General features: G+C 39.5%; 1 protein-coding gene across 1 annotated transcript; it reads right to left on the reverse strand.

The window, feature by feature from the left end:
• Positions 1 to 135: 135 nt before the first annotated feature.
• LOC119026098 (polycystic kidney disease protein 1-like 2) lies at positions 136 to 14,228 on the reverse strand. Its single transcript, XM_037110208.1, has 12 exons — positions 13,910 to 14,228; positions 10,758 to 10,916; positions 10,480 to 10,662; positions 8,847 to 8,957; positions 7,722 to 7,869; positions 6,467 to 6,696; positions 6,164 to 6,354; positions 4,669 to 4,885; positions 3,425 to 3,519; positions 2,915 to 3,062; positions 1,278 to 1,461; positions 136 to 302 (listed from the first exon to the last, which is right to left on the reverse strand). The coding sequence occupies exons 1-12, from the start codon at positions 14,226 to 14,228 to the stop codon at positions 149 to 151; spliced, it is 2,139 nt and encodes a 712-aa protein (XP_036966103.1). The 3' UTR covers positions 136 to 148.
• Positions 14,229 to 15,693: the final 1,465 nt, after the last annotated feature.

The raw sequence follows: 15,693 nt of genomic DNA on the forward strand, positions 1-15,693 counted from the left end.
ATGCTGTTTCAGTTCAAGTGGCCTTTTACCTGCTGCTTGATAGCAGCTCCTTGTCTCACTCTGTAAACAAATCAACATACAATTTAAGTCAATGTGCAAAAAATAGCTTTTTCATCTAACAGTATCTGTTCTTTCACTTCCAAATAATTCATAATTGATTAAGACTTACCAGCCACTGGCTATACACTCTCTGGTCCTCAGTGTACCACACATGGTTTTCACAATCATCACCATCACAAGTAATTTTCAATTTTACATCCTTTACTATCTGTACTTGGTTACAGCCGTCAGTACAAGTAATGCTGTGGCACAAGAGATACATTAATCATGTGGTTAACACAAAGCTAGAATGTTTAAATCTAAAAAAAAGCTGTCCTGTAAAAGGATCTGGAGTTAAAGCGTTAAACAACATCCTCCTCATGCCGTACCCCATGACTTCATGTTAACTTCATTTTATTAAGTTCTTAGCTTGATCTGGTGATCTATGATAGCTTAGGGTGGCCGGATCAGAAAAGGTGAAATACAGGACAGGGGAGTCATGGTGACAGTGGTATTGAACAGTAAAACACTAACTGAAATTATTTTTATATATTAATTCAGCTGTTATAAGAAATAGAAAATGACTGGGTTGTATGTCGGCCCAATGGATGATCCAGTTTCCCCCATATTTTTCTTTTTAACTCAACAACATCATTACGCCGCCCGGCAGTAGCTGTTTATTAATTTGTGACACAGCTGTAAACTAAAAAAAACCAAGAAACAGCCACAGTAGAGTGCTGAAGTAATGAGTACTAAATCCCAGCATTAGTGTTATCGCTTTTCCAGTTCCCTTGTCTCAAATTCAGTTAGTTTTTTAAATATTTTTTTGTTAAATGTCTGAGATAAGGTCTGTGGCTCACACATGCTTAAGACATGGATTTATTCTACAACATAAAGTATAACTTTAAATGGTGTTTGCTAACAAGTGGCTAAATGAGACTTGAAGTTGTCACGGACATTAAACATCATCGGTCAAGACATAAAGAGCCTTTCTACTTGTCCATCTTTACGGCCAACTTAGATCGCAAACTATTTTAATGCTAACTTGTAGACTGATCAGTGTGGTGACATAGAGAGGAGGGATGGGAACGATGCCTGCAAAATGGACGGGAAGTTAGCTTAATTGAGGGCAACGCTTACAACAGATTCGACCTTTTGTTGCAGGAAAATTACAGTTTACACACAGACAACACTGATGAGAATCTCGTGTTCAGTGCTCTTAGTGATCTGTAGCCTACCTTGCCTTTGACATCTTCTTTGGAGTGAGAGTGATGCATATGGATACAGAGTCGTCCACGTTATTGTCAGCTTTGTTTATCACTTTAAAATGATACTTATTAAATTCAAATGGTGTCGGTACGCAGTCTTTTCTGATTTCGTATGTCAGTCCGTCAGAACTAAACTGGCATTTACAGGGATTCGCTGTGAATAAAGAAGGAAAATCATTATACTTCTGCAATGAAGACTGTCTCCCTGAACATTTAAGAGAAATGCTGAGTTAGTGAAATAGAAACTCATGGCACACTCCCTTAACAAGGGGATCAGACTGTTTATGAGCCCAGGAGTATTTGTCACGTGCTTTCCATCTGTTTGCATTTAACTTTTATGTGTGAAACTATCGAACACTTTACTGAACTGTTTTTCTCATTGCTATCCACAACTTGTTTATCACTGGTGCGTATTGTTTTTGTGTTATCTTTGTAATCACTTAATGACGCTGTTGTCCAATCTTAGCCGAGCTACCATCTGTCCAAACATAAAGGAGCACAGTTAACGCTACATCCGTTTGGGTTAAGGATTTCAGCTTCAGTTAATTTTGCTGTCGAATTTTGCAAACTCCCATTAATGTGCCAGATGGAGAGGTGAGGAGGATAACTGCGACTTGTTTTCATGCTCGGTCGGCATCCCACACTTAGCACTGCTGAAGTTACAGGTAGCAGGGAAGTTAATTTTTTGAATGTTGGCCTGTCTGCCTTGGCCATCTTGACTTTCAGTTCATCTTTCGTCTTCTCAAGGTGCTTTGCATGTATTTGACCTCATTCATGTGCATCGAAGGTGATATTTTGCCTGTTTGTGTGGATTTACGACACTTTGGAAAGGTGGGTCTTTACATGATATAGTATGAAAATGCTTAATTGCTTGCATAATATGGTGATGAGATGGTTGAGTGGGCTCTGGATATGACTTTTGAGTCAATAACCAGAGTTTATTTTATTGTTTTCAGGTATTTAAAAGGGCAAAATACCAAGTTTGTAGGGAGTCCCAGCAGCAAGGTGATCTATGGCTGCGAGACATCCTCAGATGTGGCAGCATAGTTCTAGTAGTACTTCTAAACTAAAGACTACAGTAACAAATTTTAACTTGAGAAAATGTTCCCACACTGAGCTTCTTTTAGCTCATTTCACTTTTTTCTCTCCCTCAGACTGTTCTAGCAAAGCCATTAACAGACATGTGTTTGTATTCAAATTAACCTATAAACTTATAAATGAAATAAAGAAATTCCAATAATCTCCAAAAAAGTGTGTCAAATTCAATCAGTAAAGGAGGACATGCTGGCTCTGATTTTGAGTCAATGGTTCAAATGACCTAGAAGCTATTGAAACAAACAATCAAGGTATTATGAAAAATGGTGAACTTTCTTTATGTAACTGGTCAAAAATATGATAGAATTGATAAAAACAGTTATTAAAAAGATGATGAAGATGGAAAGCTTGACGTGCATCGCAACTCTTACTGTGATGGTGGGATTTGCAACTCAGACAATCAACAGCAATATATTCAAATATGTTACTTTGTCTACGCTACTTTTTGTACATTTTTTAACCTTGAAATCAAAAACAGTAAAAATCAAACAAACAAAAAATGTAGTTCTTACTGCATGACCACTGGTATCGTTTGCTATTGTCGTTTAGATTTTGCACATCATGCAATGAAAGCTCGATTTTTTCCTTTTTGTCCACCGACTCTGATGGTTTTGCATCGATTGTCTGTGAAGATCTGGCCACTCTGATATGTTTCTTCGCCTGAAAATGAAAAATAAAACGAAAAATGAATAAATAATGCAGTACACATTGTTGGATGGGAAAAACTGATGAGAATAAACCTATTGATGGTAAACATGAAATTTTACAACCGCTGTAAATTTAAAAAAACGCTCAGTATCGAGACTTGTTGCATTTGGAGAATCTGCATACACTTTGAAAAACACTGAATACAGCATTCTTATATCTGTTTATCCGGCAAATGTTTTACATGAAGATATTTCTTAGTTTGTGTAAAAATATTTGCATACTGGCAGATCTGGTCAGTTGAGACACATTTGATGGAGCTGCTGGTGGTAAATATAAAATACCACTGATGTTAAATGGAAATGGAAACGTTTTACCACTGTAGCAGCTGAATCCTTGCTGCAGAAAGCGAACATATCCACCTCTGAAGAGGAGAAAACGTTCCACGCCTTGAGTTTCACTTGCACAGATCCTGTGAAATCAAGCTCACATCAGCACACCCTGCACACATGCACAGCTGAGTACAGCTAATCTTCTTCGCCCTCCTGTTGTCTTCACATTCTGTATACTTCCCCTTGTTTTCCGGCTCAAAAATGACCCACCCTCACTGACAATATAAAATAAAGCAATTTCTTTTCATTTCAAATGCCAAATCTATTTTGCATGCAGAAACAACCTGTTATTCATAAGAAACTGAGTGAGTATCAGAGTTCTCCCTTTTAACAGTGCAGAAAGACGCTCTGCATTCATTCAGTGGACACCACTCGTTTTTATTTCAACACAGCTGTTATATATGTTTTTTTAAGTAGATTTCTACTATTATTTCTTAAGGTACTGCAAAGGTGGTAAGCACTATTCATTCTTTTTTTTTTTAAATCAAGAAATAGTACTTGTATAGCCCAAGAAAGTATCACAAATGCACAGAAAGTAGTTTTGGATGCAATTTACTTAAAGCGCTTCCAATAATAGTCAAATGTGAACAACATAAAGCAACAAGGCGACCTGTCAAGTGAACAATCAGCTTCTTCACCTGCTGGTCCCAGACCTGTGTTCTGCAGCACAGAGAGAACTGAGGGTTCTGTCACCTGCAGCACGTTTACACTCTGAGTGTACAAGTGTTAGTGAACAATGTCTTTGATGGTTGTGTCTGAAACTGTCTGAACTCTGATCTTTGAAAGTTGTGTAGGGGGTCGTGGAAAGTTGACGTACACCTGCATAAGAAAGTTTTGGTTCTGTCTGAGATCAATCAGCCCTGTGTGTGTGTGTGTGTGTGTGTGTGTGTGTGTGTGTGTGTGTGTGTGTGTGTGTGTGTGTGTGTGTCTTTTGTAGTCTGTAACTCACTCTGTGACTGATTTTAACTGACTGCCGGATCAAAAATGACCCAAAGACAATCTTTGTATCCAGGTGGTGTACAGCTTCCATGGAAATATGAATAAAGGCAATATTCCCCTTTTCATAATGTTGTGGTCACTTTAGGAAAAGTCATAAAATTTCAAGCTGAAAATTTTAAGGTTGTAATTTTTGACCTGAAGTCAACAGGAGGGTTAAATTGTGTTGAGTGTACGTGTTTCAGAAATCATTATTTTCATTCACATACTATGTAGGCTCCAGTTTTACATACCATGTATCTGATGTCCAATATGAAAAACGTCCTTCCTTGTATTCATCTTTCTGGTCTCAGTGAATGAGTTATCGTCTCCAGTAAAGGTGAAAAGCAGCAGCACAGGCACTCCTCTTTCAAGGGAAACACTGACCGTTATATCTGTAGAGTCTAGACAGTCGTCCTGCTCTGTCACCACAAAGGCCTGAAGACCGGATACTTTCTCCAACACGCAAACCTGAAATACGTGAAGAATTACAATACAGAGAAACACACAAATTTTCCTCCCAGGTCACGAGTATAACAATTATGGGTAAAGCACTTTGTAAGGCTGGCTTAAAAAAGTGCTATAGAGATAAACTTTATCATTACTATTACTATAACATTATTTCACAGACCACATTCTACAGTCATCTCATAGAATGAGTAATAGCTAGCAGTGTTTCCCATACATTAATTTATTTGTGGCAGTATCAACATTGGCTGCAACATTGATTTTCTATTTTTGGACCCTCTCTCTCTCACTCAAGACAGCGCAACTGTCGGTGAACACTGTGATGTTATATACTCCGATACAGTGGATGGTGTGGTTTTTAATCTGCTGGTAAAACCAACGAAGAAGAGGAGGAGGACTGTTCAATGCAGTTGGCTTAACCATGACTTCCTCTGCAAAGAAGATGGCTGGTCTCATTGTTGAGATCAAGCCCCAACAAAGAGCCCCAGAATCCAGATGTTGTTGTGGCCAAGTCGTGTATTTAAATCGTCATGTGATGCACTGGGGACTTTTCCCAAAAGCTGACATTGTGAAAGACGCATCAGTTAAACCGTAATAAAAACTATCAACAATAAAAGGTATCAACAATATATCAACTCAATCCAAACATAATCTATTATGTATGTCTTGTTGCAAAGAGTTATTTATCATTTCTTTATTATTGGTATTTTTTGTGACCATTATCTTTATTTCCCTCTTCCTGCAAATAAGCATGTATGTACATCATATTACCTATTATCTGTAACAACTGGATGCAGTATTAAAGATGCCTGAAGTCTACTTGATTGATTAAACATTTTAAAACTGTCGCACTGATTAGCCGAGGCATCAGCTCAGAGGTGGGTGATGCATCCACTATGCTGTTCCCACTAATGAGGCGGTGGGATTCCACGAATAAAGGTTAAATTTAATTTCTTTAATTGAGAGCGGATTTACTCCTCAATCAACTCAATCAAAATCTTGTGTGCAAGGAGGTCATGGGCGAGATTTTGAGCTACAACATGTTTTCTTTTAGACAAGAGGAAAGAGAAGAATCCAAAATACACAAATAGCTGTTTATTCTATTAAACCTTAAATATAAAAAAAATTGTAATATAAGTTATCAAATGATATTCATAGTGACATCTCCCTAAATCTTATATTTCATACTCCTTCATCACAGTCCTATAAAAACATGATGGAAATGCCACTTGTTTCATTTGAAGAGGGGACGACATGTTTATTCAATTAATGTTGATTTACCTGCAGATTTGTAGACATTTTGGGGAACGTGACCATGTTCGATGCGTAAATGGTCAGCTGGTGGCAGCCGGGCCCAAGCTGCTCCACCATTTGTGGAGTCACTGTGATGTTCTGGGGAACGTTTCCTCTGACAACAGACAAACCGGGCAGCAACATTTCATCGCTCTGGATTCTGTAGGTCACATTTGTCCCTGTCGGAAGTAAACAGACAAATACATTTTAACAGTTTAAACTCAAAGTATGATTCACAATGTTTTCCAAGCAGTGGACAGGATGCATGATGGTCGATTATGGTCCTCTTACCGGCATTTACCTCCATTTGAATCTGAAATGGCTCTTTGTAAAGAGCTTTGCAGTTGGCTGCATGAAAGGACAGTTTCCCAGCATAGCATGTGATGACACCAAAATTTCTGATGGGCTCTTGAATGTCTATTATTTTCTGAGCTGTAATGTGTGTGTCACTGCCGGTGCATTCAACTGCCACAACAAATGAGCCTGGATGAGCATATTTATGCACCACTCCGCTCTCCAGCCTGAAAAAAAACATGTGTAGAATCAGTTAGCGGTGAGCGCATCACGTTCCTCTCTGGAGAAAATGTATGTATTTTAAAGGTATGTCACACACAAGTCAAAACATCTTCTTCCCTTCTAAAGTGGAGATGTATTCACATTAATAATAAGAGACTCTGGTATAATTCATGGGTTGATCAAAAGGGTGAAATAAAGATATCATTGTTGTTTGTCATTTTACCGGACTGTGCTTTTTATTTATTAGCTCTCTTGTGAGCTTTTATTTTGTCTGCACTAAACCCAATAATGCCGGTTTGCCCAAAGCAGGGCCCATAGGCAGGTGTTGGCATACCATGAGGTTAGATGTTTCTGGCACAAAAATATAAAAACAATAAATATTAAGACATATATCACTGTTAATGCTGTTTTTATTTTTGTGGGGCAGAATGTAGGGCCCCTTATTACCAGTTACTTTTCAGAATCCGAGCATGGCAGGCAGAGTGACACTTTGTGCAGGATCCGAGTGCTACAGAAGCCCTGAGAGCCGACTGAACAAAAGATTATCCTCACAAAACATTTTGGATCAAACTTCAGAGTAAATAGATCACCTGATTTCCGGTATAAAACCATTTAGCATCTTAACTGTACAAAACAAAAAGCTTTTGGCCCTCCCAGGGAAAATGTTTTGAGAAGGATGTGTTCTACCTATAGAGTAAGTATCGTAGTAAAAATGTAAACTTTTAATGGGTGGTGTAAAATAACCCTTGTGGCAGCATTTGCAATTGCAATTCAGTTGTTTTCCAAGTTTGTCTTGTCTGAACTTCCAGAGCATTTATGTAAGTTTGAAGGGGTATTATAATGGTTTAGTGCTCCATCCCCGTAAAGATAGGGAACTTAAAAAAATAAATAAACAAATCATTTGAGCAGAAAAACTGCAGTATTTTCTGTAATGAAGAATCAGTGGTGTGTCAATTAATACATCTTTGATTCTTATTTTGAATCCAATTAGTCAGACACAGTCAGTCGGTCTGCACAAAATGCGACTCACCCCTCTGGACTGCGCAGATAAATAATGTGGCCATCTCCCGTCGTCAGCTTGCAATTAAGGTCTCCGCGCTGCAAATCTAAGAGCCAGTTCACACTGATGCTGATGTCATCAGACACGGCAGCCACAGCGCTCACGGACAGTGTGAGTCCTGGAGGTGGGGAGAAATGAGCAGAGGTGAAGCAAAGTGCCTGCAACAAACTGGACAAAGACAGACAGACAGACAGACCAGCTTCTGGGAACAAGATTGTAAACAATGATCTGAAAAAAAGAGTTCCAGCTCGCCGCACTGACAATATCAATCCTCTTCGTTCAGGGAACAAATCTCTGTGCTCTGTTGATGCCTAAGAACAAGGCTAGGAATTTCTTGTGCCTGGCAGGATGTTGTGAGGCAACCAAAGTGAGGTGTCATCAGCTGTGGTACACTACACAACAGACACATGACTCAGGCCATCTGGTGTAAGAAACTAACGTGACAACATAAAAAGAACACATTCGAGTCAAGTCACGCGTACGGAGTGTAATGTCTTACGTTTTTGTGAAATGTTGTGTTAATATTTTACATGTTGTGTTTTTCTGTAAAATCTTTAGTGTTTTGTGAAATGATCAGTTCAGTTATTCTTTTATAATGAAGATTAATCTGTTTGCCTGGTACTAAAGGGTGAATATTACAACAAAAACAAAACAACAACACATAAACACCAGCGTCGGCTACTTGATCAACTTGTCATTTTAATCATCATTATTGGTATCAGCCCACAGTTTCACAATCAGTGGGTCCTTATTTCATTTCTACCTGTGTCTGGTGCGGGTTGCACATCAGGCCTTGAGTTTGTGAGAACCATGTCCTGAGAGTTACCTGTTATGTTTCAGTGCTGTTGTTGGTGCTGATTACCAGTTAAACCCAATCGGCTCCACCTCCGTCTCCTGTGATAGCTCTCTTTCTTCCAACACAATTTATGTGCCGTAGTTTAATGTTATTTAACTGTGCAGACTGTGAAACATGTCACACAGGCTTGTCAGTTACTGGGGCCAAAGAAGTTTCTGCTTGTCTCCTACTGGATTCAGAAAGTGTGATTCTCGGTTGAAATATTAATAATAGAGATGGATTATATTCGAGTGACCCACCTTCTCTGCAGTGGTAGTCCAAAGACAGGTAGCTCCCCAGCTGAGGACAGGGTTCACCAAAGGTGTGCATAACTTCAGTGATCTGGCAGACCTGACGGCCATGACAGTGAGCTGGGAAACCCATGGAGAGCATAATCAGCTGCTTACAACACACAGCACTGGTAATGAGTCAGAAGAGCAATTACAGCTGAATGACTATGGAAAGTTTTTTGTTTTTTTTTTCTAGAAAGATTTATGCTGTTATTTAACTAACTAGCCTACCAATAACACCTCAGAGAGGGATCAACATTTTCGTACATTTATCATGAATACTGTTAATTGCACTCCCGTGAAGGTCTCATCATGGGCTCAGAACAAAACACTTCACATTAAACCCACACACACTCACACACAGAGGCCCTGGGCTGCTCATCTTCAGTTTCCTGATCAAGGACGCTTTGATATGCAGACAGGATGAGCAGCTGAAACTACAAAAGCTGTAACTACAGAAAAGACCTGCTCATACACCTGAAACACAGCCACCGATGCATCTTCTACATTACAAAAACAAATCCTGCATTTGTAAATGTTATGTCACGGCGAAGAGTGATGTCAGCGTACTAATGAAAGTCACGCCTCATCCGGTTTGCCCCATGGGACCTTATTATAGAAAACTTTGTATGATAGTGGATGGAAAGTGACAAATAATTTTTTTTAAATCCTGCTTATCTTAACAGATATTTTTTCAACATGAGAGAATCAGAGTTTGTTATAAATAAATTCAAAATTTAAAAATTATAATCTGGTAAACATTAAATCAGACAATTGTTTTTTATATTCTTAAGGCCCTGACAACACCACGACAATCCATACGCAATGCATTACTTTTAAATGTTATTTCATTCAACTCAACATGATGGAAATACCACATTAAATAATGTACTTTACATAAGATTCATGTAATTGAAATTCATAAAGTCAGTGTTTGACTTTTAACCAATGCAAGCTAAGATTTGTTTCAGGGAATATATAATGTTGAATTATTTTTCTGTGTGTGTTAGCTCAGTGGCGAACCAATGAAGAGTGTTATTAAAGGTCACGGTTATCAAATGTTTGCTGGGAAAGGCTGCAGTGCCTCAAGAACCTGAACGGGATGAGCAAGTTTGTAAATTGAATACATGAATGGTTTGCTTTTGCAATCAGTTTAATGCATGAGTCAATATTTACTTGAAAAATGGATGGAAATCATTGTTGTATCTTTAAGGCTATTAAGCTGTTAAGCTTTCATTGTGCGCTTTTTTTATTCCGCCTTATGTCCTAAGGCTCAAACGTTCTGTGCTGGTAATGTGTGAGACAATATGCGCATTGTGATATCCGGCAATCACTTCATCGCAACAGGACTGAGTTTTGTTTCGGTATTCATCCATGCAGAACCTTTTCATGAGCCATCAGTGTTTGTGTTCCTATTCAGAGTTCAGCAGATGAAATGAAGCTGCGAGTGATTATTGTGCAGATCAGATCAGTTAACAGCGCCAGATTGGGTAATTGTATAACATTCAAACAATCAGTTATCATAACAAGACAGACAACTACATAATATAGAAATAATTCATGTTTGTATTGCACATGAAAACAATCTGACCGTGTTTTTTACCTCTCAGTGCTTCTGCAGCGTCCACCCAGCCACACTGAAACTGTGTGGGTGGTGTTAGCGGTGAGGATCGACAGTAATGGATGTTCTTCCGACCGTAGAAGCCGCCATCTATCATTAAGACTCGACCAGAACCACAACGTAGAGTGGTGTTATGACCTGCACATGCAATGGATCTCCCAGACTCTGTAAAGAATACAAAAAACATAAAAAAAAGTAGCAGATCATAAAGTGATTCAGGAGGCTGTTTTTTTTTTTAAAGCGTGATTCAGAACACATACCAAACTGGCAGATGAAGGGCAGTCTTTTGTTGCAGTCTCTTGTTGCTTCCCATTGGAAGCCTGAGTCTCTCAGTATGTGTCCACATGCGGCTCCTGGCTGTGGGCTGCTCACCCAGCTCGAATAGGTGATGTCTGAACCGTCCAGCCAAGTGAGAGGACCTGAGAAGCAACGGAAAACGGCTCAACATACGTCGTTTTACACGTGTAGGTGGGGTTCTTTGGGAAGTCGATTGAACACGGAGGTCGGCGTTTACTGTTTTTGAAAACCTTGGATCTGTCCAAATCTGTACATGTCATGGTACGATAATGACTTTGTTAAGTTCCTTCTCTAGTTTTCTAAAATGTTTCTTATTGCGATTGGGCAACAGATATAAAAAATGTCATGCCATCAAGAAATCATAGTCATGAATTTGTCAATGTATGTCTCCCACTGTGAGCAGCCAGGGAGGTAAGGGGTGCTGTCTCCCAGACACCACGGTAACTCTCTGTTCCCTCAGCATCTAATCATCACCATAAACCATGAAAGAGACCGGCTCCATGATACACCAAACTCCGTATCCTGCCCTCAATTACTGAGTGACTTAGGCAGGCACTTTTCCACAGACTAGTCTGTAGGGAGTTAAATAGTCGCAGACCGGGAAGCGTCTTTGCCATCTCTCCTGAATCTCCTTTGATCAGATGAACAAACCTCATCCACAATCCATTAGCACAGCTTTTTTCACAACTTCAAATAGAAAAGTAAAGTTGCAACAGAAAGGAATGTAAAGGTTCAACATTTGCAGAGAAGAACATTGCTGACTTTTATTCTGGTGAATTAGTTTAGTTCGGCATCGACCGAACAACCAGGCTGAAACAGCTTGAAGAGGTGGATCTTGCTCAGCTTCCAAGTGCTGCGTTTGGTTTGTAGCATGAAAACAAGTGGACAAACAGCTGAATTTTGAATAACAGATGTTTGATTTTGAGTGCTTATAAATCCATCTGCTGATCGTGAACTGTTCAAGAAGCGATTTGTTGCCTTTAAGTTGCCTTTAAATCCGTTGTCCTTGATGGTAAGGTGTTTGCACATCAGGGTGGGTATTTTTCCATTTTCCATTTTAAAGTGTCCCACACTCACAAGCCCCCTGAATCACGACACCTTGTTTTGTGCCGGCCTCTGCCTCATTATTCACAACATGCAGGGAGTTACAGTCTGGATATTACTAAAAAGGCTGATAATGAGTTATTTCTTTGTGAGCTCTCTGTGACAGCAAAGAGCATAAATACACATCAAAGGCATGTAAGGGCTGCATGAAGTTTGAATTCCCCACATCTTTCAAGATGATGCACTAATGATGCAGGACGACCGAGGCAGAAACTGTCAAAATAAGCGAGTTACCTCTCAGCCTGTGTGACTTTATGTTTACTCCTCTTGGATTCTTTGTAAAAGTCTGTGTGAACAGGAACCCGACCAGAACTAAAAGCAATAACATGTCAATTTTTTTCAAAATGACCCAACAGCAGAAGCTCAAGTGCTTGAAAATACGCCGACTTCACCTGTGTTGACAAAGATGCGTTTTCCAACTTCATGGTGCTTCTGTTAATTTGACAGAATACTTCACAACAGCGTTCACACAGTTTTCAAGGACGGGATGAATACAACTCTCAGCGTACCTCTTCAAAATATTGTCAGTCGCAACACCTTGAATTAAATAGTATGTAGCAGTTTCAAGGGTAAGGCTGGAGGGACTTCTATATTTTTCCTGTGTTATTAAAATGTTACACCAACAGTGATCCTATTCACAGACTAAAGCCTATGTAGTTAATTCTTCTGCTTTAGTTTATTCTTCTCCACCAAAAAATGGTTATCAGTGACACTGTGGTGATGCATTTTTTTCATCACTCGGAAAACAAGGAATTTGTTCGCATATGAACTTAGTTATATGCCCATGCTAACCACTGTTTAAAAAAACACAGAGGCTTCTGGGCACAAGGGACAGCAACAAGGTGTTACAATTCTGGGATCCACAATTATCACTTCTTACAAAAATAAGTACCGTGTAAAGTCATTTCACACTTCAGGTCCGGTGGAAAAAAATTTCACACCAGCTAAAAAAAAGCCGACTAGCTATTGAAAAGAGGAAAAGTGAGAATGATATCTGAGTGGGAGGGAAAATTGTACAAAAGGATAAATTGGACCAGGCCTTTATTAACCTCTTTTAGTCAGCGGTGCAGGATTTGATGAAGTGAATTACATACAAGAACTTTTAACTGGCTATGAAACAGTCTCAGTTTAATGGTTACCTCGGTAGGAAAGAAGCTGCTCTGTAGTCTGGTGTTATGGTACGGCATGTACAGTTTACTTTAGTCGTATTACAGTTTTTATCTTAAATAACCACAAATATGTACAAAATCTTTAGAGGCTGCAAGTGTCAATTTTGTCAACCACGGCCAACAGGATCAGCAAAAAAATGTATTTCCTCAAAGCTGCATTAAAGACCGACTCGAAGGTTTTTGTTCCATTCCAGATATGGATTTAAATTTCTGAAATCTGTCCCAGAACTGCAAGGAAGTGAAAGCTGTACCCTTGTGCTTTAACATGTTCTTGGTTGTATATTCATTTTTTAAGTTTTTTATTTTTCTGCAAAACAACAGATAAAACTGAATGTTCCTTTATGTTGCAACTTTGTATAGGCTACATTTTCCATCCCTCTCATGTCATAACACTGTTATGTTTCTGCTTTGGTTAAAAAGAAAACAAAACTGTTAAAATACCTGTTTTGGTCACCTCAGACGGTCCGACCTCCCGTGAAAAATAGCCTGTTTTGACGCCACAAAAACATCTGGAAATATCCCCAGGTGTCCTTAAAAACATCCAGTGGCGTGACTCGAATTGTAATCAGCCTTGTTGTTCTATAATAACCCCAACCACCGTCTCCTCCACCTTCTGGTACACAGTAATGTGAAAGTGACAGGTTACTTTTTGTACAACTGTCGACCTTGGACGTCTCTGTAGTTTGCAGAAACAGCTAAAATGATCAGTATGAACGTTCTAAATTGTTAAATACTATTAATTTAATCATATGTAAATCCCTGCCAAAGACTTGCTACTGAGTACTCATCCAACTAATTGTGAGTATCCACATAAGAGTAGATTTTCGTCTGTGACGTCTTACCTCCAGCAGTTGGAGGATACTGCAGGTTTGTAGAAGCAGAGGACGCTGCTCCGAACCACAAATCCTTCTTTGGGTCTGAGTGTCTTTGAAGGAAATATTGAGTTCCTTCATCCCGGATGAAAACAAGGTGTCCTCCATGCCGCTCACACCAAGCCTGAGCACCGGAGAAACTACGCCGGAGACCCACAAACTCATAGCAGGAGGCTCCAAAGGCGTTCCGGTGTTCTGGACAGGAAACAGTCACCTCTGTCTTATTTTCAGCGCAAGACAGAGAGCTGAGAGTCATCAGGATCAGCAGGAGCATGTACGTCTGGATCATCCTTTTCTGTTTTCACTTCAAACAATCATTTCAACTTCTCGGAGCGATTAGTGCCGAGGAGAAGGTAACACTCTTTCACTCGATCTTCTCGTACACACACCCCGCTGACATCCTGCTTTTAAGTGGATCTGACACGAGCCTCTCTCACACACCTTGTTCTGGGTTAGTTTAACATTGTTTACCTAACAGAGAGGCTCTCTGAAAAACCACGGAATGCATTAGCTTTGTACACAGTGAGAGCTGCAACAAAGGGAACCTGGGAGACCGGCAACAGCCAGATGGCAAAGTAGCCTGAGGTTAGGGTTTACCAGCGATTTACACCATTAATGAAAAGGAGTTTGTAGGTACATATTTTAAACATCTAATGAGTTATTGCATTTTTGAGGTGAATATTCTAAAATTTATGAACCCACAAATAATTAGAACCCAACTATCCCCCTCAACTCTACGCAACATAAGGTACACTAAAATGTGAGGAGTTACAAAGACACACATGAGGGAGGAGTGATTAATATCTAATGATTTATTGCTAACTCACTAAATACTAATTCCTGAATCATTAGTAACTATAACTGTGCACGTTCAAGTAAAGTGAAACAAAACACTGATCAGTTACAGAACAGACTCAGTTATTAGTGATAATAAGGTGGCTATAGCTCAGGAGGTAGAGCAGGTCGTCTAGTATCCGGAAAGGTCGCTGGTTTGAATCCCGGCCGCATGTGGAAGTGTCATTGAGTAAGATACTGGACATCAAATTGCTCCTGATGTACAGTTGGCACCTTGCGTGGCAGCATCCATCACTATTGTATGAATGTGTGTGAAGGGGTGAATCTGATTGAGCGGTCCAGCAGACTGGAAAAGTGCTACAGAAATGCCATTACAGAATCATTAACTACACTTTTCGTCTAACTTTGAGTAAAGTGAAACATCATTCACACTCATTAAAAAAAGACCTTTGTGTTACTTTGTGGTCACTTTTTCAACAGAATTCTGTGACGATGTTGTGCTAACGGTTTGATAAGGTTTAGGCACAACAGCCACTTGGTTAGAGTTGAGAAAAGATCACCGCTCTCTGTTGGAAGATGTCCTGATGCCTCCTTGGAAATATCCGGTGGTTCCAGGCTCAGAGATTTTGAAACAGCCACTTGGTCAGTGGCCTCGAAATGACTGCTAATGCTTAACAGCTTCAATAAAACATGTTTCTGATACAGGATCCAGGTTATTCATGTTGATGATATATCACACGTGTGAGTTTAATTTCAAAATTATGCAAAACATCTGAAAAATTCAAATCATTTTCAAACACAAAGCAAAGTAAAATGAATTATGTCTCTTCAACACTGATGTCCAGTGATGCTATTCTCAGTCTGGTATAGTTGAGTCATGTCTCACACACACGCACACACACGCACACACACCATTCAGTATCAACTTGCACCTCAGTACTACACATAGTACTTCCGTG

The sequence above is a fragment of the Acanthopagrus latus genome, chromosome 9 (genome assembly GCF_904848185.1).
Source record: "Acanthopagrus latus isolate v.2019 chromosome 9, fAcaLat1.1, whole genome shotgun sequence".
In the NCBI taxonomy this organism is placed as follows: domain Eukaryota; kingdom Metazoa; phylum Chordata; class Actinopteri; order Spariformes; family Sparidae; genus Acanthopagrus; species Acanthopagrus latus.